At 41.1% G+C, this 19,664-nt stretch overlaps 3 protein-coding genes and 1 pseudogene across 3 annotated transcripts; 3 read left to right on the top strand and 1 right to left on the bottom strand.

Moving 5' to 3' along the window:
- The first annotated feature begins 1,390 nt into the window (after positions 1–1,390).
- On the top strand, positions 1,391–6,053 carry LOC121766517 (MACPF domain-containing protein At4g24290-like). The gene is made up of 7 exons (XM_042162772.1): positions 1,391–1,866; positions 2,082–2,320; positions 2,731–2,932; positions 3,373–3,441; positions 3,617–3,803; positions 4,193–4,359; positions 5,179–6,053. The coding sequence occupies exons 1-7, from the start codon at positions 1,570–1,572 to the stop codon at positions 5,860–5,862; spliced, it is 1,845 nt and encodes a 614-aa protein (XP_042018706.1). The 5' UTR covers positions 1,391–1,569; the 3' UTR covers positions 5,863–6,053.
- A 342-nt stretch (positions 6,054–6,395) lies between these two features.
- LOC121768781 (putative late blight resistance protein homolog R1A-3) lies at positions 6,396–10,634 on the top strand. The gene is made up of 2 exons (XM_042165331.1): positions 6,396–8,661; positions 8,736–10,634. Exons 1-2 carry the CDS (start codon positions 6,557–6,559, stop codon positions 9,853–9,855), a joined length of 3,225 nt encoding a protein of 1,074 aa, XP_042021265.1. The 5' UTR covers positions 6,396–6,556; the 3' UTR covers positions 9,856–10,634.
- A 150-nt stretch (positions 10,635–10,784) lies between these two features.
- LOC121768783 (UPF0235 protein C15orf40 homolog) lies at positions 10,785–12,347 on the bottom strand. Its single transcript, XM_042165332.1, has 3 exons — positions 12,191–12,347; positions 11,938–12,026; positions 10,785–11,014 (listed from the first exon to the last, which is right to left on the bottom strand). Exons 1-3 carry the CDS (start codon positions 12,345–12,347, stop codon positions 10,883–10,885), a joined length of 378 nt encoding a protein of 125 aa, XP_042021266.1. The 3' UTR covers positions 10,785–10,882.
- A 2,267-nt stretch (positions 12,348–14,614) lies between these two features.
- On the top strand, positions 14,615–19,664 carry LOC121767825 (annotated as a pseudogene).

Below are 19,664 nucleotides of genomic sequence, written 5' to 3' on the forward strand. Positions count from 1 at the left end.
CATACTATTTTTCTTTCAAGAATTCCTTTTATGAGTTTGTACGGGCTATTAACAGCCCAATTTTTTTGTTGTATCTTACAAGCCTAATATTCTTACTAACGGGATATATTTTATTAATACTTCCTTCTTTTCGTAGCAGTAAAGTTATTTTTCCATTTTAGATGTTTCATAGTAGTTGAATCATTTCTCTTTTTAGCAAAAAATAATACATTTTCTCACTCTTACTTTTCTCTCTCTCTTATTTTATTCTCTCTACTTTTTCATCTCTTCTATTCTATTATCTTTTTATTCAATACATTACACACATATTTCTTAATCTCAATATCGGAAGAAATGCCGATACTACTGTGAAATGGAGGGAGTAAATTAGTATGAGGTCCACTTACTACAAAGCGAAAATAAAGTAAATGTGTTTTTAAATGTTGATCAACCCAAAACGGCAAAACGTGTCAGATTTTGGCAGATGAAGGGAGTAAAAAATAAAGAATATTAGCAAACTAGAACTAAAATTTAATGTTGTTTGGACTAGCTCCTAAGTCAGTAGCCTATTTTGCTTTTAAATAGCTTGCAATTCTTCACCAACATAACATTTTCACACAAATTAGAATGTCAATGTATCTTTCTTAAGCATCAACAACGTGCCGCATTGTGGGGGTAGCGGGACGTTATAGTTAGCTAGGATGGGAAAACTGGCGGGTCGCACACCACGTGCACATGTAGCGCACAGAGCCAATTAAACATATTCATAATATTGTGAACCAAAATTGAAAAATATTAGTATATCTTTAGGACAAAAGCATAAAACTTTTATATGTTCAGAAAAAAACCTTAATATAGTGTTTAATTGATAATATTTTAATTTACTAATTGAGTCAAAATTGCCTTCACTGTCAAATTTAATAGTAGCACCTTTAATTTTAAGACAACAAATGGACAAAGTCCTATTATTAAGGATCTATCTACCAGTATCGGACATATGAATATTTTCTTATATTCCATGTATAAAAGAAATGTCTTAAATAGAATACAGAAAGTAGTATAGTATATCTAGCTTTGGAGATGAAATTATTTTTCAAGAATCTCTTGAATTTCAAATAAAATCGCCAAATTTTGTTTCGGAAAACGATCTGTGACTGTTGTTCGAAACATTGTCTAAAAGAATTAAAACCAATAAAGGATCATTTTATAAAATGGACATTCCCTTGAATTATTAACTCTAAAATGATTTTTTCATTAAAAATTTTAAATATTTTAGTAATATAGAAATTAGAATTTGAGAGAAGCAGGCTGATTTTGACTTCCAACAGCCGCCGCGTTCCTGCGAACAGTCGCTGATCATCTGCCCAATCATATTTTAAAGTATAAATAAATTAATAAATGAAGAAGCTCCAAACCATCTCACCACTTTGATACCCCCAATTATTCCTCAATTAAAAAATCTACTAGTCTCCAATTCATCTTCTCATTTCTTTCAACGCCCACACCAATTCAATTCACACACCGACGACTTTCCCAATTCCTCCATAATTCTGCTTCCGATCACCATTTTCAGGAATTGGTTGTGCCACCATGGCTAGTAATGGCGGAGGTGGGAGCAGCAGCAGCAGTAATAGGAAGGAAATAGCAACGAGGCTGCGGGCGGCGGCGGAGGAGGCGGTGCAGTGTATTGGCTTGGGATACGACTTGACTCTAGACCTCCGATTGAAGTACTGTAAGAAGCAGCAGCGGCTGATCGCCATCGACGACGGTCAGGTCAGAGACATCGCCATCCCCGGCGGCACCTTGGTGCAGAATGTGCCTAAGTCGATCAATTGTGATAAGGGCGACCGTGTGCGATTCAGCCCCGATGTTTTTTCGTTCCAGCAGGTAATTGTGATCATGTGCTTCTTCGAATGTTGAAATTTGATCATTTGTGTATGTCAGAAAGCTGGATTGTGTTTGTGCAGTTGTGAATATGTGATTTGGTGTGGTTCAATGTTTAGGGTTATCAATTGTAATGTAGTGAATTGGGGGATTAGTAGGGAGGAGAAGTGGATGGATTATGAGTAAAGTGGTAACGAATTTTCCTTGCTGTTTTCTAGATGTCGGAACAGTTCAACCAGGAATTATCACTTTCAGGTAAAATTCCGACCGGCCATTTCAATGCGGCCTTTGAGTTCACTGGTTGTTGGCAGAAAGATGCTGCCTTCACGAAATCTCTTGCATTTGATGGGGTGTTTATTAGCCTCTATAGCATTGCATTAGAAAAGACCCAAGTAGCACTCCGAGATCATGTTAAACAAGCAGTGCCATCGTCTTGGGATCCTGCTGCTCTAGCAAGGTGAGCAAGGAGCATTGTTTACTTTTTCTGGAATGTTCATACTCACTCTACTTAACTGCTCCTGCTTTTCTGTAATTTGATTGCTTTCTGGTCTAATTTTTTTTATTGTACTTCACCGCATGATTTGAGTTAACTCGCTGAACTTTGGGTGACTGATCGTATCTATCCTCTTAACACTTCATTATCTTTTCTCTGGAAAACCGTAGCTTGCTCATCTGAAATAAGAATTTGATCACTAAGGATCAGAAGATTGTGATTCCGCACTGTTTTCATTTTTTTAATGCCACATATTCTTTTCTGGTTATCGCTTAATGAACGATGGTTTGTGGGCACCCATCTCAATCCTTTTTTAACTGCATACTACTACGTAGGAAGTTATAGATCTTAATAATAATTAATGGCATACACAGGTTCATTGAGAAGTTCGGGACCCATATCATTGTTGGTGTGAAGATGGGGGGGAAGGATGTTGTATATTTGAAGCAGCAATACTCATCGCCTCTTCAACCTGCTGACGTACAGAAAAGATTGAAGGATGTGGCAGACAAGAGGTTTGCTGATGCTAGTGGAGAATCTAGTGTGAATCCTGAGAAAGCTTATGGCAGGGAAATGGTATGTTCTGTTGATTGCATTTATGGCCTCCTTCATTAACTACAAATCAGAACTCACAGTTGTCATAAAATATTCAAGCCTGAACCTAGTCCATATTACGAATGATTGTCTAACTTTTGAGATGGCAATCTACTTCTAAACTCATAAGGTTGCTGTCAAAGGAAGCTAGGTTGCTTTGGTTATTGTGGGATTTTTTATGGGGGGCGGGTGTGGGGAGGTGGGTGGTAACACCAAAAGGTGTGTGGTTAGTCTTGCAAGCTATGTATGAGCAATTACAGTTCACCAAGGTATATATGAGGGTGGCAACATGAAGACATGACCATGCCAGGGCTTCATTTTCAGTTCCTAGCTATGCTCCCACCCCTAAATCTTATGTAACATTATATCCTGAAGCACAAGATTGCTGTGATGTTTTAATACTTTTATTTATTTATTATCAGCGTGAGACTAATGAAAGAGGAATTGCATTCTTGGATCCCAGTACACCAAGTTTCCAGTCTAACCAAGAGGTAATTTTTTCCGGCTTTTCGCAATATAAATTGATGAATGGTAGATTAGTACAGAGGTTCTTGAAAGGGGACTTTTCTACTACTCTATGACACTACCTTTATGTACTGTTTCTAAGATAAAAATATTAACTTGACACGTGTTTACATATGTTCATATTTATTGTGATAATTCCAGGAAATAACTTTTTTCTGGAGAAGGAGAGGTGGAAGCAGTGAAAGAAATATGCCTCATAACAAGTGGTGTCAGACGGTTCAGCTTGAGCCTGAAGTGATATCTATGTCTTTTATTCCAATTGCATCACTCTTGAGTGGAATTGATGGGAGTGGATTCCTTGGTCATGCTATCAATCTATACTTGCGATGTAAGCAAAAGTTCCATTGCAGTAGATCAATTGCTCATGTTCGCTTCAAAAAATAAAAACCAATTTACTCTTGGTAATGTGTCTCTATTTTCAATAATGTACTTCTAGATACCATTTTTCCTCCAACTATGCAAACATAAAATGGCACCTTTAGGGGTATGTCATGAATTTATTTTCAAAATATCTGATGCTCCAGAGAACAATTTTAGTACTATAAATAAATATGTCTCAACTCAGCTATTATTAGTATAGTATCGCTATAGTATTCATTGTTGTGATTGAAATCTGCTATCATGACGTAATAATATAGCTGCCATCATAAAAACTCAATCTCTCTATCTCTGTAGCATCTTTTCGCCATCTTATTAGAAAGTTTTTACTGTCTGCAGACAAGCCACCTATTGAAGAATTATATCAGTTCTTGGAATTCCAGCTCCCAAGGCAATGGGCACCTGTATTTGGTGATGTACCCCTTGGCCCTGATAGAAAGCAGCACGGCGCTGCTTCTTTGCAATTCAGTTTGATGGGTCCCAAGCTTTATGTCAACACTGATGAGGTAAAGACTATGAAACACTCTAATTATCTATGTGGGTACAATCTGCCGATCATGCATGTAGTTACAGATAAAATCACTCCCCTCGAAAACAGATTTAGGTGTCGAGTTTGTTATTTCACTTGCTATAAGGGCATTCACAATGGGACGGATGTCCCGGCGGACATCCCGACGGACTTCCCAAAAACACCTCCTGCCACGTCATAAGGACATCCCACTGCACTGCCACGTCATAAGGACATCCCACTGCACTGCCACGTCATAAGGACATCCCACTACATAATGGCGGACATCCCCAAGGACATCCCGACGGACATCCACAAAAAACAATAAAAAAAATCAGGACGTCCGCCGTGTCAACACAATGGCGGACGTCCCGACGGACGTCCCGGAAAGCCGCGGAACTCTGGTGTCCGCAGCGGACATCCGTATCCGTATGCATGCTGCCTAATGGCGGACGTCCGGCACGCCGGTCCGACGTCCGCCGGGACATCCGCCATTGTGGATGCTCTAAGTCCTGTCCCTGCTCGATGTCTTAAAAAGATTTGTTTTACTTTGAGGAATCAATCACTGAATAAGATACTGCTGTTCAACCAGAGTTCACACAACGAACATATTCTAAGATTTTTTTAGAACTGAAGTCTTTGTCTTATATTGTTGCATAACAGTCAATACAACTAAGCTCAAGTGATATATAATTGATTGCATAGGAGCTGATTGTTCATATATCTTATCATTTTCCTTTTCCTTGTCCTTTTCTGATCAATGTCAATAAAGTTAACGTTAATTGCTAATATTCTGCCTCTAAATTATTCTGAATAGGTGGATGTGGGAAATAAACCAGTAACCGGGTTGCGACTCTATTTAGAAGGAAAAAGAAGTAATTGCTTAGCAATCCATTTGCAACACCTCTCATCCTTGCCAAAAAGCTTCCAACTTCATAATGAGTCGGGTGGAAGGAATAGTAACTCTGTGGATCGCAGGTATTACGAGAAGGTCCAGTGGAAAAGTTTCTCACATGTATGCAGTGCACCCGTGGAGTCAGACGACGACCTTGCCATAGTGACTGGAGCAGAATTTGAAGTGAAGGAATCCGGCTTGAGAAACGTCCTATTCCTACGCCTCCACTTCTCCAGAGTTAGCAGCGCAACAGTGGTGAAGAAACCAGAGTGGGATGGCTCCCCTGTACTGGCTCAAAAGTCGGGAATTATATCAACTTTAATTAGCAGCCACTTCTCCAGTGCACAGAAAGCTGCACCGAAGCCATCGGATGTTAACATCAATTCAGCTCTATACCCCGATGGCCCTCCAATGTCTACACAAACCGCTAAACTTCTCAAGTTTGTTGACACGATGGAGATGATGAGGGGACCTCAGGACACGCCTGGGTACTGGGTGGTGTCGGGTGCCAGGCTTGTTGTTGAAAAGGGTAAAATATCGCTGCGAGTGAAGTACTCTCTGTTGGCCGTGATTTTGCCAGATGAAGATGCACTTTTGCATGGGTGATTGATCGTTTTTGTAAAAATGAAAGAAGCGTATTTACTTTAGGAATTGTAATAGTATTCTTTGTTGAGATTCTTGTGTGATCGTTCGTACAGTATTAGCTTGTATACGTACTTGAACTTTGTTACACTAGATTGGTCCAGTCGAACCGGCCTCTGATCTGGTCCGACGCAGTAAAATATCTGTTTTGGCAATCGCTGCTTGAAATCGTATTAGACTAAAGTCCATTTTTCACTATAAACAAATGGTCAAGAACACTGTTTTTTTGCCAAAATTTGACGGAGCCATTAAATTGAAGGTGCGTCGATCCAGTGCAAACGCGATGCCACCCCTCGCGTCTGCACTGTGAATAAGAATACAAAGACCTATCCATATTTCCAGTGTCGTGTCTCCATCAAGTTTGCTACACCATTTATTCGTTCACGGACCAACTTCATTGGTCCAAGTCGAAGCTTCCAATGCATAGGTATCAACGGGCGTAAAGTTAGCACCTTCGATGTGAATGCTGAGTTGTTAAAATTCTTAAATAAACTGGCATGAAACAAGGTCTACTTAAAATAATTGCTAATTTAATTATATTTAATAAGTTGAAGTCAACCTTCGATGATCACAATTTTCACACCTCTTATTTGGTTACAAGTTGAGTAGCAGTCTCCAAATTGCAGCAGCTGCAAAGCACATCTTCATTCTAAGGAATATGGACTCTTCCTCTCGACAAACACTCTCAGAAATGTTTGAACATTTAGATAATTGGAGGAAGATGAGAAAGACCAAAAAGAGAGATCTATTCGAATTTAGGTGGTCTCAGTTTCATCTCTCTGTAGTTCACGGTTATGTCTTAAAACTAAACCTCACCTCCGATTCCGACCTGCTGAGCGGGGCCAAGCTACTCAACCCTGAATTATCTAACCTCATGCCTGAAAGCACTGAATACGACCACATGGTGGAGTTTCTCACACGCGAGCTTCAGCAAGTCTTCGTCGTGCCACAGAAACACCACTTGTTCGATGAGGGTTCTGTTGATAAAAAAGGAATAATCGCAGCCTTCATGGATATGCTTCTGCGCTTGCTGCATAACAGACCTGGTTCTGTGAATCCAATTGAGGATAGAATCAACTCTCTTCAAAAGCTGATGACATTTCTTCTCGCTGTTCTTGGCCATGATCAACAAATTCATCATCTCTTCTTGACAGAATTCGAGAATGTGGCAAATAAAGCTGGGACTTTGGTTCATCTCATCATTTTCTCAACTGATTCAATATCCAAAGATGTTAAAGAGAGCTTAGGAGCTCTTCTACAATGCATGGATGACTTGAAATCCAAAATCATCGAGCAAGCTATTACTGAACCGAATGCAACTCCAAAGACACCTGCTGGGGATTCTCTCTTTATCGTCAATTGTTTACTTGATGATCTCGAAGATCTATTGAGCAGGGAGGATGATGTGAATGCTCATGTCAAGGATCAAGTCAAAATGCTGCAACAGGAGCTAAGCATTTCCAACTCTTTGATCAAGGCTTCTCGACTTCCGGAGATAGACGAATATGTGATCCGACTTAGAGATGTGGCCTATGAAGCAGAGTATTTAATCAACTCTTTCTTGGTTGGAGATGCTTCTTGCAGGTATTTCTCCATCAACCTATCTCATGTCATCCACAAAATTAAGTCTATCGAGTCAGGGATCCAAGGAAGTGAAAAGAGTCTTGACATCATTACCTCAAAATTTGAACAACTATCGATACAAAACAAGAGCAGTGGTAATGTTGAAGATGTGGTTGGCTTTGAGGACAAGGAATTGGAAATTCTACAGTATCTCGATGGTGGATCGGAGAATTTGCAAATCATAGCCATATGCGGGATGCCTGGTGTTGGTAAGACAACTTTAGCCAAGAAAATGTATCATCATCCCTCTTTTATGCATAAGTTTGATGTATGCTCCTGGTGTGTAGTTTCCCAAAAATACCAAATGAAAAATCTGTTGATTGACATTCTTGTTAATTTAAAAGTGGTGTTGGAGAAGGAAGACATGCTCAATACCGGCGAAGAGAGCTTAAAAGTAGTGATTCACCAAATTTTATATAAAAGAAGATACCTAATTGTGATGGATGATGTGTGGGGTTCGGAGGTATGGGATGATTTACAAGCATGCTTCCCGGATAACAAAAACGGGAGCCGAATATTGTTGACAAGCAGGAACAGGAAAGTGGCTCCACCTGACAGCATAATATGTGAGCTTCCCCTTATGTCAAATAAACATTGCTGGAAACTACTAAGGAAGAAGGTGTTCCAAGACCAACCTTTCCCTCCAAATCTGAAAAAGACAGCGAAGAGAATCGCAAGAAAGTGTCGAGGGCTGCCACTTGCAGTTGTTGTTGTAGCTGGTATTCTTTCTAGTGTGAACAAGCAAGAGAGTACATGGAGAAAAGTGGAAGAAAATTTAGCAAAATATATGCATGTTGGTGGAGACAATGTGATGCAAATTGTGGAACTTAGTTATGCTAATCTAGCAGATCACCTGAAGCCATGCTTTCTTTATTTTGGAGTGTTTCCACAAGGCGAGCAAATCCTTGTCATGGAGCTGTTGAGGCTTTGGATTGCTGAAGGTTTCATACGCAAAGAAGAGACAAGGAGGCCAGAGAGTGTAGCAGAAAAATACTTAATGGAGCTGATTGATAGGAGCCTTGTAACTGTTGCAAGAAGTAGATTAGATGGTGGAGTTAAAGATTGTGCTGTTCATGATCTATTGCACGAGTTCTGCTTGAAAAGATGCGAGGAAGAAAACTTACATACATTGGTGGACAAGTAACCCTCTTTAACTCAATTTTTATATTCTGCAAGCACAGGATTGATTCTTGTTTTCTTCTGTCTTCTAACAGAAACTACTCCATAAACAAGAAGCACCAGCGCCTGTGCATCCGTGATTTTGCAAGGTCTCCAAGATCACCTCTGTTTGGGCTGCATGTCCGCTCGATTCTCGGCTGTTTCCCAACATCCGGTTTCCTCAACATGAAACTACTGAGAGTCCTCCTTTTACAGGGACTAGTCTCTTATGAGAGCTTGAATGAAATCAAACATCTATATAACCTGAGATGCTTGGCAATAGGATATGGTTCGTCGTCACCACAACTAGAGGCACTCACACTAGCCTTTCTTAGCAGCCTTGTCAACCTAGAATTTCTCCAAGTGATGTCTCAATTCTACTTGGTATGCATACCCTCAGCAATGGCCAGAATGAAGAGGTTGAGATACATCAATGTAAACACCCAAGTATATTTCGGCGAAGAAAGCAGCTCCCAACCCAATAACCTTGAGTTCCTCTCCAAGGTTACCATCCGGGACCTAAACGATGAAAACATGCTGAAATGTTCGCCTAATCTCCGGGAACTCAAATGCAAGTGCTTTCTGCTTATGAAGGAAGAGACGGGGAAGCTCCGTTATCCTGATTTCAGCTTCTTTACTCAGCTCGAGTTGCTACAGTTGGAAGGCAGCTTCATCAACACAATCGCGGATATTAGCCTTCCCTTGAATGTGAAGGAGCTCACTCTGTCCGGATTGTACTTGCCATGGGAGAAGATCTCAGTGATTGGAAGACTGCAAAACCTTCAAAACCTGAAGCTGTTGTTTGGCGCCTTTGACGGCGAGGTGTGGGAGACGAGAGGGGGGGAGTTCCAGCTGCTCAGAGTGCTGGTGCTCAAGACAGTGTATGATCTGAGAGAGTGGAAGGTTGAGAGCAGCGATCATTTCCCGAGGCTGCGGTGGTTGGTTTTGGATGACTGCCAGCATTTGCAAGAGATTCCGGCGGCGGTGGGAGAAATAGACACGCTGGAGGTGGTTGAGATCAAAGGGTACTGCCAGGAGACATTGATGAAGTCTGCGGAAGAGATAGAGAAAGAGCAAAGAGAAGCTGGAAACGATGGGCTTAAGTTCCATCTCCACAAGATTATTGGCTTGACATCTGAAACAGCTTCCAGCTTCTTCTTGTCTCTGCTTAGTTAACTACAGTAGTTGCTTACCCATTGTCTATGCTCAGATGCAGATATTGAATTTTACTCTGTTATTCTTCTTTACCTAATGTTGGTCTTTCAAGTTTTCAACTATTGTTTAGCTTTTGTCATAATAATGGTATTTGGCCGGATCCTCTATTTCGAACTCTCTTTCCTATCGTTCATGTCATGCCATTAATTATTTTATTTTTGAATTTTGAGCACTACACATTGCGTGCTATTCCAGACTACCTATAACTATTGAAAATTTGAACACTAGTTTCTTGAGCACTATACTAGTCACCTACATTTCCTATCTCCTATTTCTTAGTATTTGCCAGTAAATTCATAACTTTAGCTAAATTATGATTTTGCATACTTGGTATAAATTACCAAACTATTGATTTGATCTGATTTTGCTACCAATAAAGATTCAAGGGTTGACAAGGCTTGATGACTAAATACAATATATTGCCCCCCATTCTGCTTAATTACTACTAACTTAATCATGGGGAGAATAGTAGCGTTTACTACTACTTTATTTTATGATTCTGTACACAGAGATAACTGGATAGAGCAAAGAGCCTTATGGGTTTTTTCTTTTTTTGTTCTAGAACACAATTGTCATTCCTCTAGTGTACTGGATTTTTTTTTGTTCCGGCTTTGGGAGAGATGCATGACCCTCATGCGTCTCCTTTTTAATGAAACGCATGATGATTATGCGTCTTTGTGAGAGATGCATGAGGGACATGCGTCTCTCATTTTTTTCGAATTGTGAGATTGCAGTGGCAAAACACCCGACCGAGTGATTTGCACAAAGACGCATAATCGTCATGCGTTTTATTAAAAGGTGACGCATGAGGGTCATGCGTCTCTCCCAAAGCCGGAACAAAAAAAAGTCCAGTACCCTCGAGGAATGACAATCGTGGTCTAGAACAAAAAAAGAAAAAACCCAGAGCCTTATTTATTAAGTTTGACAGAAATACAGTAACTCATTGAGCCGTGCCTCATATGTCATACAAAACCGTCTGCAAAGTACATCACTGGCTCATTAGAGCTCTATTTAGGGCGTCAAATACAGTCTGCAAAGTTACCTCCTCCACTATCACTATCTTATCCCTCGACTTCGAGCCAGAACCTAATGAAACTTGCCTTTTTTTCACCCCAATAACCTGCTTACAAGATGGTGGAATTATAAGTAATGTCCAAAAAAACACGGCTTTATGTCCAAAAGAAAAGTAAACACTAAGCTTCAAGAAAGAAGTGGCATCATCTTTATTTGTATATCAAAACAGCAATTCAGAATTTCAGCTCATATACATTTGGGGCTTTGACTAGTGTTGTTTATATCAACATTTCCCCAAAAAAAAGCAAAAATCTGAAGTGATCTGGAGAAGAAAAGAAAGACAAAGAAAATGGAAAGGAAAGATGAACCTGAAGATTTCAAGGTTCACATTGAATTACAGAAAGTAACAAAGCACTAGGTAGATTGACGTGATAGATAAACTTAATCTATACGTGAACATCCTTTGAGTAACAAAATCTGGTATCATACTACTCACTCCTGCTGAATCATCAAAAAGCAGCAATCTTATAGTATGGTCATCAATCATAGACGAAGTTTACAATACTAATAACATGCACCATGCAATAACACTAGCTAACCACTCTTTGTTTCTCAATTGATCCCTATGATCGAAGTTATATAGTCCTTTAATCCGCACAAGCAATAGAGAACTAGCTATGCACACTTTGTTTCTCAATTGATCCCTATGATCAAAGGTATATACTCCTCTCATCCATACCAAGTTGGAGAACACAGGAAAGCTAGTTCTCTAGCTGCTTTGCCCGCTCTTATTATGGCGGCTATGTTACTTTTTCGCGGCAGAAATGAACGAGAAGCTATATGAAAGTGCTATTTTCAAATAGACTGATAGATAGCAACCTCCTATCCTATATACCAAGCTCTAAGTTCAATAAAATGCGACATATTTAGTTCAGTCAGAAAACCTAACTAAATCAAATCGCGAACTGGAAAAAAATTAATTTGATTAATGAATATACTAGAAATTCTAAAACGGGAAAAGAGAATTACAGAGCTAATGTAATCGAGAAGAGCCGCATTAGCTTCGCCGTCTTTAGCGGGAGCATCAATCTGGACTCCTACCGCATCGTCGTTCATATCTAAGGTTTTCATCAAATCAAAATTCAAAACGCAGTAACGAATCAGAAGCTCAGAAGTGATCATGATGGATTAATTAATTGAATTGAACTCCCCCCTCCAAAAAACAAATAAAAAATGAGAATAAAAAGTGAGTAAAACACAAGGAGAGAATTATGGTTCGTACCTGTGATGGTGGCAAGTCTAGACCCGGGCTTCGCATGGACAGAGATAGCAACGGAAGAGGGCGGTATAGACCGTAGACACGCCGGATATTCGGCAGCGGGCTGAGGCGGGCCGGCGGTGACGCCGCCCTTCGCTTTAGATTTCTTATTGGGAGCCATTAGAGCATCTCCAATGCTGACGGACGTCAAATAGCCGTCAAATAGCCTTCACACTGCCACATCATCAGCACTACAATTCTCCTGCCACATCAGCTTGCCACATCAACTGGACATCAAATAGCCATCAAATAGCCTTCACACTACCTATCCACATCACTAATAACAATTATATAATTTAATTTACAATTGTATCAACATACATAATTTAATTTACGAGACAAATACGGAAAATTCGAATAATAATATTAAAATTTAAAAAGTACATTACTTTTTAAAAAAAGTACAACAATTTAAAAAAATTACAAAAAGTAAAAAGTACATTAATTTAAAAAAGTAAAACAAAATCACTCATCGCCGCCGTCCTCGTCTCCGTCGTCGCCCAACGCTTCTTCACTGCCGTCGCCGCCGCCTCCGTCGCCACCTACGCCGCGGCTATTCCCGCCGGTGTCCCTCCTCATCGCCTCCAGTTCTTCACGCTGGCTCTGGAGCAATACGCGAAGAAAATCCTTCACCTCGGGGTCCACCGCCGCTTGGAAGTCGGCTAAGGTCTTCACCATTTGAGCGCGCGTTTGTTGGCGCGCGAAGAATTTGAGCTCCTCGGTAGACCTGCCGAGGGGGGATGCCGAATGGACATCCTGGGAACTCGGTGTGCCCCCCCTCGCAACCTGCTGCGCCCGCCTTTGCCCAACCGGGCGAGGTCGGCGACCGAACGACCGAGGAGTCGGGACCTCCTGGGCCGTCTCGGGGAGGTCTGACGAACCACCGCTGCTGCCGCTATAATCTCCGGTATAGTTCAGTCTCTGCCTCTTCGGCCAGCCAGCGTCGACGCCTGCCCGGAATTTCTCCGACTCGTTGAGCACAACGTAGCAGTTCCAGTAGGTGAACTCATAGTACTTCTTATCCGGATCGGGGTAGGCTCTTTCCGCAATCCTCCTGCAGTCTTCCTCTGTTTGGCCACTGGTCTGCATGCGGAGGGCGTTGGCGTACAAACCCGAAAATCGAGAGACGCCAGCCCTGATTCGGTCCCAGCACTTCCGGACCTCCTCCCCGGTGCACGGTCTCCCTTCAGGGCAAAATGCCCTGTAGGCTGCAGCTATCTTCGCCCACAAGTTGACGATCCTCTGGTTGTTTGAAACGAGAGGATCGTCGCAAACACTCACCCACGCCTTGGCAACCGCAACGTTCTCCGCGTCCGTCCACTTCCTCCGGCCCCGGATTTCGGCGCGGGGCTGCGACGACTCGCCGACCTTCTTCGCCTTGCCCTTCTTCTTACCCCGCCCTACTCCCTGGCTTTGAATGAGAGTTTCAGAAACGTCGTTAATATCAAAACCCAAGTCCGCTAAGGAGAAGGTCTCCGAATACTGTGCATCCGTTGGGGTCGATGTGTGCGAAGAACCGGTGGAAAAATCAAAAGTCGGCCGATAGGCGTTGTCCCCCCCGTGCGTCGCCTGCGACTGTGGAATCATATGTTGCGCCGGTGGCATCATCTGCTGCGCCGGTGGCTGCATGCCGGGTGCCCACCCCGGCATCATCTGCATAGGGGGCTGCATGCCGGGTGCCCACCCCGGAATCATCTGCTGCCACGGGTACACGTTGTAGTACCCGCTCATTGGAGGCCAACCACCTCCCCCAGGAGCCGGGGAAGTATGGGACCCTGCCCCGGGAGTCGGGGGCGTCTGAGACCCTACACCGGGAGCCGGGGGAGTCTGAGACCATCCCCCGGGATTAACTGGAGTACCTTCGTAGTTGTTCTCCATTGCTCGTTATTGATCTTGTACAGAAAGTAAGGTAGAGAGAGAGTACTCGTTAAAACAAGTGGTGCGAATGAAAATGAGGTTCAACGCGCGTATATATTGTGTTTTGCGAAAAAAAAAAAAAATATTTAAATCCGACGCCGGTTTGGCGCCGATCCGGGAGCCACAATGGCGCCCGTGAGGATCGGCGTGGGAACCGGCGTCAGCGCGGGAATCGGCATGGCGACGCCGATTTTGACGCCGATTTCGCCCACGCCGGTTCCAATGGTTCGGCGTCAAACCGGCGTGGGCGAAAAATCGGCGCTCCGGTGGTGACGCCGACCATTGGAGATGCTCTTAGATATTCGGTTCGGCCTAATTGAATTGTGTGTAGTTAATTTAAAAATTATAGTGATAATATAATATACGGAGTAGTATTCAAATATTGTCAAAATAAGTAAATTAGAATTAGTCGACTATGGTTTAGCTACTGTTTGTACTTTGTAGTAAAAGTGTAAAACCTTCAACAGCTTAGGCATTAACAACCGCGGAGCTAAACAACCAAACAAATAATTGCACTGATGAATCCCCAAATCACAGCCCTCCCTACTCTGCACCATCCTTCTCTCACAATCCCTCTCGCCCACTCCCACACCGTCTGCATCATCGGCCTCCGTCGCCCATTTCCTCCGCCGCCACTACTCCCCGCCCGACGCCATCTCCCAGATCACACTCTTCGAGCGCCATGGCGTCGTCGGGGGCCGGCTGGCAACCGTCACCATCGCCGGCGAGACTTGGATCCATCATCCACCCTAAAAACTACTACGCCTGGAATTACACCCTGCTTCTCGGCCTACCACCCGAGGTGCCTAGCCACTCCGACGATTCCCTCTCCCTCGGCATATGGAACGGCCATGAGTTCGTCTACAAGACGCTCAATTGCAACTCCAAGCTGCCAATTGTCCAACGCCTTGTCTCGATTGCTAATTCGATCATCATGGCGTTGAGGTACGGCGTCGTTTCGCTCTTCCGGATGAATAGCTTCATCGAGGTACCTAGTTCATATTGCGTGCTTCTGTTCATCTTTTTTGGAGTTTTATCTACGTATATATTGTTGGATGATAGGATTAAAGTTCATATTAACCTGAATTAGCAATATTTAAATGGACCAGAGGAATCATACTGTTTGTAGCTGCATCTATTCATCCTTTGAAATATGGACAGTGCTCCGGTGAAATTAGGATTATATGGGCCTTTATAACATAATTTATGTTCTGGAACATGGAACTATGCAAATTCTTAGGGGCATTTATTATTCATGATTAAAAAATTCTATCCTAGTTTTTGGATTTTCTCCAATCCCAACCTTCCCATGAAAGACAAATTAGCTAAAATGATAGAAAGGGCAGATATCACAAAATTCCAGACTATATTAGTAAACAATGGACTATTTTATCTATCCAGGTTAATCCTCAAAAGTAGATGCCCCCTAATACGATAATATCTCATCTGCATGATGATGTTCCATCATGTTGTTTGCTATTGTGCCTCCAGAATATGCTGCTGTTGTGCTGCTCTATCGTTATTTTATGTTTTAGTTTGATATAAAGATGTATGGTATTATGGCTTGTAGGTCAGTCAATAAATTTTTGAGGTATTATGATGGTTTAGAATCTCGATCAGTGTTTGAGAGCGTCGAAGCGATGCTGAAATGGGCTGGACTATTCAATCTGACAACAATCACTTTAGGAGAGAAATTGGAGGAAGTTGGATTATCTCCTATACTTGTTGAAGAGCTTGTGACTGTAAGTACAGTACTAATTTCCAGCTTCTTCTTTTTGCTGAAAATAGTTTTCTTTCTGTCAGTTGTAGACAAATGATGAACAACTAATTCGCTCATTCGGACTTTGAAATGCTTGTGATCCGCTCCTGCCCTTGTGTATATAGGCTTTTGTTTTATTATTAATACTCCCTCCGTCCCACTATAAGTGATGAACTTCTTTTGGACATAGGAGTTAAAGTAGATAGAGTAAAGTACTCTATGAGAGAGGAAAAGGTAAGAAAGATAAAGAGAGAATAAAATAAGAAATAGTGAATACAGTAAGAGAGTGAATAATGTAAGAGAGGGTTGAAGTTTTGTTTTTAGTTAAAAAAGAAAATTGATCATTTGTGGCATTGTTGTGAAAATCGCGTTCGGGGCGCGCTTGGGGTGTGGGTTGGTCAGGGCGAGGCTGTAGTCGCCCCAGCCACCCTGGGCCGAATGATATTTATGGGGCGGGCTGGGGCGAGACCGGGGCGGTTGGGGTGACTGAAGTGCACGCGGGGCGACGGTGGGGCGTTGGCTGTTTCATGCTCAGAATTCCGGCGTGTTTAATAAAGAGGGAAGAAGGGATGAGGAAGATGAAGGGGTTACTCATATTTTAACGTTATAATTTAAGCACAGTTTTTAGGTGTCTTGAAGAAAACAATTAGTGGCAGCGTTGCAGCTTTTTAGGTCTATTAAATAAATAAAATAAGTCATCTCTCTGTTTCTCTCTCTTAAAGAAAGCATTTAGTAAAGACATCTCTCTTCTTATAGGTGCCTACTGATAATATTATATAGTGTACTACTGTTTATTTATAGGTATAATATAAGTATTTATTTATACTATTATGCTTCTAGGAAATTTCGTACAGGTATTTCTCTCTTACTTAAGGCCTGAAGGCACATACTGTTATACTTATACACTTATGCTTCTAAGAAATTTATACAAAAACTCAGTTGAATGCACTACAAATTAGTATAAGAAACAGCAAACACCTATATATCTATATAAAATATATATTAAAAATAATGCATAGGTACTAATTCTATTTTTAAGTATCGGCCGCCCGATACGTGGGTCTCTCGGCCGCGCCCCAGATTTTATAGAATCACCCCGGAGTACCCTACGCCCCTAACACTGTTTGTGATGGAACGGAGGGAGTATGTCTCTAGTGTGCTAACTTATAATTTGGTTGCTCTACCTCAGCTTTTAGTTTATGTTATCTAGCACATCTGATATAATCATATGCTGCCACACTGCCATAAAATGATCACATATCTTCATAGAATGTCACCACATACCATAAAACCTGCAATGCTTCATGCAGCTAAGAGAGAGAGAGAGATCCAAAAGTATTTTATGGTATGTTTTCAACTAAATGCAAAACCCTCTCTTTTTTTTTTGCAGGTGATCACCAGAATAAATTATGGGCAAAGTGTGAACATCAGTGGGCTTGCTGGTGGAGTTTCATTGGCTGGATCTGGTGGTGGTTTATGGGCCGTTGAAGGAGGGCTGGCAGATGGCTGCTGGATTAATCAACCGTTCGGGTGTTGAGTTGCACCTTAATGAAGAAATAGAATCTGTCTATTACCTTGGAGATGCTTATCAGCTGAACTCTACAAAAGGAAAGAGTTACAACTGTCAAGTCACAGTGGTGGCCACGCCTTTGGATGAAGTGAATATTCTTTTTAATCCAGCAATATCAATACCTCCAAGAAAATTACAGCACACTCATTCAACTTTTGTTAGGGGCCTCTTAAATCTTGTGAGTATATCTTATATGCCATCTTCAAGTCCTAAATTTGTGTTAAAGACGTAAACCATATTTCTAGATTGATGATTTGCTCTGATCAGGCATATTTCGGGCTAGACCTGGTATCCGATATCCCAGAACTGATTGGTACCATTGAGTCTGGTGACGTGATTTACCATTTACATGCATAAGCGTTCTTAAGCAATGGCAGATGCCTTACTGGATAAGATGTTCAGGTAACTTCTAATTGCTCATAAATCAAAAGGCATCCGATTTAATTTGTTACTATGCAATACCAGAAGCGTGCTGTCTTCTTTAAGATCCACGCCAGCTCTGCCAAGGGCTTTCAAAGGTGTCTGATTTAAATAATTGAATTGCCTTTCTTTTTTAGGTAATTAGTTGACTCTTGTCATGATATACAATTTAATTGATTGGCTATATTTCAACAGTCTGTTTAATTAATTTATTAACCCTTATCCTTGAAGTTCTTCTAAAAGCTTTATAAATTCTAATTTTAATTCTTCTAATAATACATTTGTATTAAACATAGTAGAATATTTTTATTTGATAATTTGATGTAGCTTTAAGTGTCTGTCTTGTCATAAAAACATGTAATTTGTTGCCATATAGTATAACTTTATTAATCACGCAGAAGTCATTAATAAAATTCTTTTTGAATCAACATAATTAACTTATGGGAACTATTTAAGTATAGAAAATAGATTTACTGATTTGTTCTACTGTATCGTACGAATCAATATGCCAAACTTCTGAAAGCAAGGTCATAGCTGTGAAGTAGAGGGTAGATTCCAATTATCTGATCCCTAACATTTGAAAACAGCATTAGGTTGTGATCACTTAGATGATGAATCTGATTAACTTGATTGTTGAAATAGAACAAGGTATAGATCCTGAATGAAATGATAATACAAACATTTTTCTAATCTTCAGATGGTAGAATCTTAAACTTACTATCACTTAGTTGGGCCTTCACCTTTTCTCTTTCATTTTTTTATGCTCGAATGTTGTAGAGATATAATAATGGGTTCGTTGTGGTAGGATCATTCGTGAAAACGGTTGCAGGAGCCATTTAATGATTTCTCTTGTGAACTAAGTCCCAAAGTTACTTCACCCCACTAAGTTTGATCACATTGTTTACTATATCAGCACCTGTGTATGTCAAATAGAACAGAGAATGTCAATTGACGAATATCTTGGAGCATGTAACAATGGCATAAAATCGTCATGAACTAACTTAGGTTTCTCCATCATTAAACATCACACTTACGTTGCGTGTGTTTTTCTTATTTCCTAAATGTTGGTGTTGCGCTTTGAATTACAGTGTGAGAGTGGAGACGGTCAGAATCGACTGGGCTGCTTATCCTCATTTCCATACTCCAGAGACCTACGCTCCCTTCATTTTAGATGGTAAACATCTATACTATGTCAACGCGTTTGAGAATGCAGCTAGCACCATGGAAACAAGCGCCGTTGCAGCTGAGAACATAGCACGCCTCATCTTTTCAAGAATAGTTGAGGAATCCGAAAGCACTTCACCAAGCTTGAAGATCTTTAGCAGTGATTCTTCGGTATCGGGACTGCGTTCGGAACTGTAAGAAGGTGCATCTTGCTGCTGCTCGTTGAGTGTGATACTATATGTCTATATCCGTTTTGCAGATAGAATGTTCTATTATCTGGAGTTACTTTGGCGTGGGTATGAATCTGGACGACTTCATGAAGACGTATATCTAAATATTCCAGATTCCATAGGTGTATATATATGTGAACTCCTTTGTCCATTATCATCCTACTGCCTTATTGCATGGCTTCGTTGTTAGAATTTGGTAGATTCGACGCTACCCAGTTGGATAATGACGCTACCCAGTTGGATAATGTTGTCTATATTTGTATTTTTAAATGAGATACAATGTCTTTATCAGGCCAAATTCTAGAGGTTGGTCTATTTTCTGTTGGGTTCAATTAATTTTTTGACCTCAATGTTTTCAACATTGGTCGTAATCCTACA

Source organism: Salvia splendens, chromosome 15 (genome assembly GCF_004379255.2).
Source record: "Salvia splendens isolate huo1 chromosome 15, SspV2, whole genome shotgun sequence".
Lineage (NCBI taxonomy): Eukaryota > Viridiplantae > Streptophyta > Magnoliopsida > Lamiales > Lamiaceae > Salvia > Salvia splendens.